General features: G+C 45.5%; 1 protein-coding gene across 3 annotated transcripts; it reads right to left on the reverse strand.

Moving 5' to 3' along the window:
• Positions 1–391: 391 nt before the first annotated feature.
• On the reverse strand, positions 392–4,156 carry LOC115192927 (p53-induced death domain-containing protein 1-like). Of its 3 annotated transcripts, none has more exons than XM_029751883.1 (4): positions 3,895–4,156; positions 2,751–3,483; positions 1,614–2,027; positions 392–1,072 (listed from the first exon to the last, which is right to left on the reverse strand). In XM_029751883.1, exons 2-4 carry the CDS (start codon positions 3,457–3,459, stop codon positions 900–902), a joined length of 1,296 nt encoding a protein of 431 aa, XP_029607743.1. In that variant the 5' UTR covers positions 3,460–3,483; positions 3,895–4,156; the 3' UTR covers positions 392–899. The 3 variants fall into 3 exon arrangements, with proteins under 3 accessions (XP_029607743.1, XP_029607742.1, XP_029607741.1); XM_029751882.1 differs by having other exon boundaries at positions 2,751–3,611; positions 3,895–4,150; XM_029751881.1 differs by having other exon boundaries at positions 2,751–3,641; positions 3,895–4,149.
• Positions 4,157–8,343: the final 4,187 nt, after the last annotated feature.

The following is an 8,343-nucleotide window of genomic DNA, read 5'->3' on the forward strand; positions in this document are numbered from 1 at the left end:
TAGAGGGGGTTAGGGGTAGTGTTACTAACCAGGTGGTAGGTGTGGATGGGGGTTAGATTGGTTAATCGAGTTAGTACTAACCAGGTGTGGTTAGTGGTAGAGGGGGGTAGAGTTAGTGGTACTAACCAGGTCCGGTAGTGGGTTAGAGGGGGTGTAGTGGTACTAACAGGTGGTAGTGGTGGAGGGGGGGGTAGAGTTAGTGGTACTAACCCAAGTGGGTAGTGGTTAGAGGGGGTAGCGGGGTTAGAGTTTAGAGTAGTGGTACTAACCAGAGGTGGTAGTGGTATAGAGGGGGAGTAGTTAGTGGTACTAACCAGGTGGTAGTGGTAGGGTAGAGGGGGTAGAGTTAGTGTCACTAACCAGGTGCGTATGGTGGAGTGGGTTGGAGGGGGTAGCGTGGTACTAACCAGGTGGTAGTGGTAGAGGGGGTAGAGTTAGTGGTACTAACCAGGTGGTAGTGGTGGAGGGGGTAGCGTGGTACTAACCAGGTGGTAGTGGTAAAGGGGGTAGAGTTAGTGGTACTAACCAGGTGGTAGTGTTAAAGGGGGTAGAGTTAGTGGTACTAACCAGGTGGTAGTGGTAGAGGGGGTAGAGTTAGTGGTACTAACCAGGTGGTAGTGGTGGAGGGGGTAGAGTTAGTGGTACTAACCAGGTGGTAGTGGTGGAGGGGGTAGAGTTAGTGGTACTAACCAGGTGGTAGTGGTAGAGGGGGTAGAGTTAGTGGTACTAACCAGGTGGTAGTGGTAGAGGGGGTAGAGTTAGTGGTACTAACCAGGTGTGGGTGGTAGCGGTAGAGGGGGTAGAGTTAGTGGTACTCACCAGGTGTGGGTGGTAGCGGTAGAGGGGGTAGAGTTAGTGGTACTCACCAGGTGTGGGTGGTAGCGGTAGAGGGGGTAGAGTTAGTGGTACTCACCAGGTGTGGGTGGTAGCGGTGGAGGGGTTGGGGGTCTTCCCAGGGGGTTGTTCCTTACGTCTACCTTTAACTTATCCAGTTTGTCCAGACAGAGACAGACGGGGAGAACACGCAGGTCATTACTGTGGATCACCAGGTCCCTGAGAGACAGGAGACAGCCTGAGAGAGGAGAGGAGAGAGGAGAGAGGAGAGGAGAGAGAAGATGAGACGAGGGGAGAGCGGAGACGATAGAGGAGAGGAAAGAGGAGATGAGAGAGGAGATGAGAGGAGACGAGAGGAAAGAGGAGACGAGAGGAGAGATGAGAGAGGAGAGAGGAGATGAGAGAGGAGACGAGAGGAGAGGAAAGAGGAGACGAGAGGGGAAAGGAAAGAGGAGACGAGAAGAGAGGGGACAGAAGAGAGGGGACAGAAGAGAGGGGACAGGGGAGATGAGAGGACAGAAGAGGAGAGGAAACAAGAGGAGAGGAAACAAGAGGAGAGGAGACAAAGAGGGGTGATGTAGAGACAGACGAAGAAGGAGGGAATGTTCCTAACCTTGCTTTCATTTTTTTATTGCCATAGTATCACAGTAATATTTAGGCTTACAACATTAGTCATACACAATAAATATGTCAATGGTTAATGCTGTGTCAGATAAATCTGTTATTTTTTTTAAGAACTCTCCAGTCCCCTAACTTATTGTTGTCTATCCACCCTTTACCCATGGTCTCAGGCAGCCTCTTTAGTCTGTTGTGTGACAGCTCCAGTTTAACCAGCTCCTCCAGCGCACCGATCTCCTCAGGTAATGTCTCCAGGAGGTTATAGGAGACATCCAGGGTGTGGAGGCTCTTCAGCTGGCCCAGGCTGGGGGGGAGAGAGGCCAGAGAGTTCCCCAGGAGAGAGAGGTAGCGGAGGGCAGGGAGAGGACTGAAGGAGGGCGGAAGATCAGTGAGGTGGTTGTGACCCAGGAGGAGGGTGGAGAGGAGGGGGAGGGTGAGGAGGCAGGGAGGGAAGGAGGAGAGGAGGTTGAAGGAGAGGTCCAGGTGGACGAGGAGAGAAAGGGATGAGAGAGAGGGAGGAAGAGAGGTGAGGAGGCCGGGGAGGGGGTCACCATGGGCGTCATGGAAACAGTGTCCTGAGGAGGAGTCAGAAGATGAGCGAGATGAGAGAGAGGACAGACATGAGGAAAGAGAGAGAGAGAGAGAGAGAGAGAGAAAGAACAGACAAGAAGAGAGAGAGGACAGACAAGAAGAGAGACAGCGAGAGAGGACAGACAAGAAGAGAGAGAGAGAGAGAGAGGACAGACAGACAGACAGAACAGACAAGAGGAGAGAGAGGACAGACAAGTGGAGAGAGAGAGGACAGACAGGACAGACAAGAGAGAGAGGACAGACAAGAGAGAGAGCGAGCGAGAGGACAGACAAGAAGAGAGAGAGAGAGAGAGAGAGGACAGACAGACAGAACAGACAAGAGGAGAGAGAGGACAGACAAGTGGAGAGAGAGAGGACAGACAGGACAGACAAGAGAGAGAGGACAGACAAGAGGAGAGAGAGGACAGACAGGAGGAGAGAGAGGACAGACAGACCAGAGAAGAGAAGAGAGAGAGGACAGACAGGAGGAGAGGACAGACAAGAGCAAGGGACAAATGATTGAAAAGGGTGTGAAAATACCACATAATTATTAACATGTAAAGACACAGATTGTATGATAACGTTGCAGTGTTTATACTATGTGCTATAATGTGAGTCTGATGTTCAGTGTCTACTAAATAATCAATCTGAATCGATCAAATGTTACTTTACAAGCACGTTACACAGCAATAATGAATGTATCAGCATTCAGCACTAGTTCTCTGTACCTCTAATAGCCAGTGAGCGTAGCTGTGTGAGGTGCGGTAGGACCTCCAGGGCTCCCTCTAGCGCCCCCCTGTCCTCCGAGCCCAGTCGGAGGTACTGCAGGCCCCTCAGCTGCCCAGGGACAGACACCCATAGTACCTGGAGCACAGCAGTCCCACCGTGGTATACATCCAGAGTCAGTCTAGTGTCGGTGAGCACCGCACACAGCTCTACTGACGGGGGAAGGGGAGGGGTGAGGGACGGGACGGGAGAGAACGAGGAGAGAGGAGGCTGGAAGTAGGGAGAGGGGGATGAGAGGGTGGAGATGGAGAGAGGAGAGATGGAGGGAGGAGAGATGGAGAGAGAAGGAGGGATGGAGACAGGGTCCCCATCATCGTTATCTCGGTCTGTAACTGTTATCAGTCCTTTATTCATTTCCTCCATCTTCTCCGTCCCCATTTGAATTCCACTTTCTTCTTTGTTTCTAATTGCAGACACACTGGCAGTTTCTCCCTCTCCCTCGGTCTGTCCTTCCCTACGTGACACTTCCTCTCCAAGATGGTGGCCCATCTTATCTATGGGAAAGTGTGTTATTCTGTTGACAGTCTTATTCCTCATCTGATCAAGAGGATCATGTCCCGTCTCTATGGTTCCACCACCGACTTGATTCTCACCCTCCGTTTTCTCTTGTCCCCTTCCTCTCCTCCATTTCTTCTTCTTCTCTCTCTCCATCTCACACCTCTTCTCTCAGGGGACCTTGTTTTTGTGAAGGTGTTCAATTAAAATCCAAACACATATATTATTTTTTTTCATTTATTAGACGGGCCAATCTTCAAGGGACAGCTGCTGCCTGCTGTACTTGGGCATGTTGGGACTTGAGCGTCCTAGGATACAATTCCCAGAACATTGATTGCCTAGCCAGTACAAGAACATAGCCTATATTTCACTAACAGTAAACACATAACGTTACATAGCTATGTTTATTTAGGTGAAATGTATAAATATGATTGTATGACAGTAATAGTGAAAGATTAAAAGTTTCTTAGTAAACTACTGCTAGCTAGCCTAGTTAGCAACAAGCTAACATTAGCAAACTGCTTTGATTTACTATGCCACTTGAAAGTTCACGGAACAAACTAACTATGGATTTAACTAAATGTACTGTACCGTGCAATAAAATGTTTCCTGTTCACAGCGATAACCACTGTATCTCACGCCAGATTGATTTTATTATAAAGTACAAGGTTCACTACTTCCTTGGTGTCCGTGGCTACACCTTTTTTTTTCAAACAGCTTGTTGTCATCAGCCAGACCAATGAGGAAGCCAGACGCTCAGCCCGGGGGAGGGACTCTGGTCTTAAAGGGACAGTGTCACGTTTAAACTCTCCTTTTTCCACGCATCACTTTCACTTGCAAATTGTTGTCTTTCTATCTGTTTCATTTGTTGACATATAAAATACATTAAAAAAATAATTTAAAAAAAATGTAAATATTCGTGTGACATCGGGAAGTTCGAAAAACTACACAAACAGATCTGGGATCAGGCTAGGGAATACTGAGAAAATGGCTTTCCAGACACTTTAATCAATAACTTTCAGAGCAGAAAAAAAAAAAAAAAAAAAAATAGTCCGAGTTATCTCTGGTAAACACAGGAATAATGACGTGTCCCTGGTCCCTGATAATGTATCTGTTACTTTTACCTGATAAACACAACTTTATCTATTTTGTTCTTTGTCAAAGTCATAAGTTATCTCTCTTCGGTGTGTTCATTTCCTGAATGTATAGCATACCTACCGCCAATATGTATGCCATGTATTGATATTTTTTTGCAGAAGAGGATGTCAGCTTTGAGCGCTGCTCACATAAGTCCTATAAAAGTGATCTCAGGTTACTTTGAGTCATGTGTTATTATCCTACCCCGAGGACCATTTAACAGGGTGTAGTCTAATCCTACCCTGAAGACCATTGAACAGGGTGTAGTCTAATCCTACCCGGAAGACCATTGAACAGGGTGTGTTATAATCCTACCCTGAAGACCATTGAACAGGGTGTAGTCTAATCCTACCCTGAAGACCATTGAACAGGGTGTAGTCTAAACCTACCCTGAAGACCATTGAACAGGGTGTAGTCTATCCTACCCTGAGTACCATAGAACAGGGTGTAGTCTATCCTACCCTGAAGACCATTGAACAGGGTGTAGTCTATCCTACCCTGGAGACAATTGAACAGGGTGTGTTATAATCCTACACGGAAGCCCATTGAACAGAGTGTATTATAATCCTACCCTGAGGACCATTGAACAGGACTAATCCTACCCTGAGGACCATTGAACAGAGTGTATTATAATCCTACCCTGAAGGTCCAGAGTACTACTGGTTTTTGTTCTACCTGATAATTAATTGCACCCACCCATCAGTCCCTGATTAGAGGGGAATATATATGTATATATATATACACTGCTCAAAAAAATAAAGGGAACACTTAAACAACACAATGTAACTCCAAGTCAATCACACTTCTGTGAAATCAAACTGTCCACTTAGGAAGCAACACTGATTGACAATAAATTTCACATGCTGTTGTGCAAATGGAATAGACAACAGGTGGAAATTATAGGCAATAAGCAAGACACCCCCAATAAAGGAGTGGTTCAGCAGGTGGTGACCACAGACCACTTCTCAGTTCCTATGCTTCCTGGCTGATGTTTTGGTCACTTTTGAATGCTGGCGGTGCTTTCACTCTAGTGGTAGCATGAGACGGAGTCTACAACCCACACAAGTGGCTCAGGTAGTGCAGCTCATCCAGGATGGCACATCAATGCGAGCTGTGGCAAGAAGGTTTGCTGTGTCTGTCAGCGTAGTGTCCAGAGCATGGAGGCGTTACCAGGAGACAGGCCAGTACATCAGGAGACGTGGAGGAGGCCACAGGAGGGCATCAACCCAGCAGCAGGACCGCTACCTCCGCCTTTGTGCAAGGAGGAGCAGGAGGAGTACTGCCAGAGCCCTGCAAAATGACCTCCAGCAGGCCACAAATGTGCATGTGTCTGCTCAAATGGTCAGAAACAGACTCCATGAGGGTGGTATGAGGGCCCGACGTCCACAGGTGGGGGTTGTGCTTACAGCCCAACACCGTGCAGGACGTTTGGCATTTGCCAGAGAATACCAAGATTGGCAAATTCGCCACTGGCGCCCTGTGCTCTTCACAGATGAAAGCAGGTTCACACTGAGCACGTGACAGACGTGACAGAGTCTGGAGATGCCGTGGAGAATGTTCTGCTGCCTGCAACATCCTCCAGCATGACCGGTTTGGCGGTGGGTCAGTCATGGTGTGGGGTGGCATTTCTTTGGGGGGCCGCACAGCCCTCCATGTGCTCGCCAGAGGTAGCCTGACTGCCATTAGGTACCGAGATGAGATCCTCAGACCCCTTGTGAGACCATATGCTGGTGCGGTTGGCCCTGGGTTCCTCCTAATGCAAGACAATGCTAGACCTCATGTGGCTGGAGTGTGTCAGCAGTTCCTGCAAGAGGAAGGCATTGATGCTATGGACTGGCCCGCCCGTTCCCCAGACCTGAATCCAATTGAGCACATCTGGGACATCATGTCTCGCTCCATCCACCAACGCCACGTTGCACCACAGACTGTCCAGGATTTGGCGGATGCTTTAGTCCAGGTCTGGGAGGAGATCCCTCAGGAGACCATCTGCCACCTCATCAGGAGCATGCCCAGGCGTTGTAGGGAGGTCATACAGGCACGTGGAGGCCACACACACTACTGAGCCTCATTTTGACTTGTTTTAAGGACATTACATCAAAGTTGGATCAGCCTGTAGTGTGGTTTTCCACTTTAATTTTGAGTGTGACTCCAAATCCAGACCTCCATGGGTTGATAAATTGGATTTCCATTGATTATTTTTGTGTGATTTTGTTGTCAGCACATCCAACTATGTAAAGAAAAAAGTATTTAACAAGATTATTTCTTTCATTCAGATCTAGGATGTGTTGTTTAAGTGTTCCCTTTATTTTTTTGAGCAGTATATATATATATATATATATATATATATATATATATATATATATATATATATAAGGTAGCGGAACTGTCTTTAAGGCTCAGATTAGAATTAGAGGGCCATAGAAGAAATTACGTATCTCAGTGAACCTTTGACAGAGTCACTGTGCTAGTGGTAAACACCAACAACAGAGAGCTATTTATTATGGTAGTCTCTCACGAAATATGACAACATTTTAAAAGTGTGTGTGTGTGTGTGTGTGTGTGTGTGTGTGTGTGTGTGTGTATGTGTGTGTGTGTGTGTGTGTGTGTGTGTGTGTGTGTGTGTGTGTGTGTGTGTGTGTGTGTGTGTGTGTGTGTGTGTGTGTGTGCCCAGTATTGGAATGTATGATGGATCCCCAGGGGATCAGAGTTCACTCGAGATTTGGTTCTGTGTTGTCAGGATTAGGACTAGTCACATGTCGATTTCTAGAAAAAAATGTTTAACTGTTTATGAGTAATTGGGGGGGAAAAGTGTGTGTGTGTGTGTGTGTGTGTGTGTGTGTGTGTGTGTGTGTGTGTGTGTGTGTGTGTGTGTGTTGTCACATTAGGGTAGTTTCACAATAGGATATCGTCTTTGTGCAAGATGTGCTAAAAAAAACAATCCAGGAACAAATCCATTAAATGTTGTTATTCTTGGCAGGAATGTGTTCTGTGAAGAGTTTTTAAAACCTAATGTTCTAAAATAATCCATTAGAGAATTGCAAAAAAAATGTTACTTGGATAATGTGGTAAAGGTTTCCAAGGATTTTACAGTTGTTCAATGCACTATTGTTTTATAAAAAAGAAATATCTTGCATACGCTCAGTTCTTTCCATGCCATTAATAACACTCCAAATATGCAAAAAAACGATGTATATATACTGTAATTAAAAATGTATAGGCAAATGTACAGTATATTTCACAGCACCTACACAGGTGTAGGATCTTAATGTGAGCCAGTTTGCTACAGCAGGAAAATAATCCTGCAGGAACAGGAAATCTGAATTATTATGTGGACATTTTTGTAGGGGTTGATACATTTTTTTTGTAAGTGAAAATCAAGTCTGAAATTTCAAAGTGGAAATGACAAACTTTTTAAACCTCAAATATACTACAAGTTTTAAATGTTCTGCGATGCAGGAAAGTTATTCTGCAACAGGGTGATCACATTAATGGTTGTTTAGAAGATCATAGATCATTTAAACAAATGTAAACAAAAGCAAGCCCAAAATGAGTGGAATATTTGCTCGATAAACACACAGTCAGAATAGCTTTTCTGTTGGACAAAAATGGCTATAAAAAAACAATATTATTGCCAATTGAGTCTATAAACTATGTAAACACATTCCTTCTGATGTGGAATGTATCTATTTTCCCTAGAGGTCGTTGTTGACTTTGTTTTGTTATTTACAGACAGTTTATTACAGAGAAATTAGATTCCTGTGTATAAAGTGAGTATAACTTGAGAGTAACTTAATATTGTCTAAGTTAGAATGAAAGTATTATTAAGTCATCTGTTTAAACAATTAAAATCAAGAGCAAGAGAATATAGGCTAAATGTGCTCCGTTGTAAAAGAGGCCTTGGTC

Source organism: Salmo trutta, chromosome 4 (genome assembly GCF_901001165.1).
Source record: "Salmo trutta chromosome 4, fSalTru1.1, whole genome shotgun sequence".
Lineage (NCBI taxonomy): Eukaryota > Metazoa > Chordata > Actinopteri > Salmoniformes > Salmonidae > Salmo > Salmo trutta.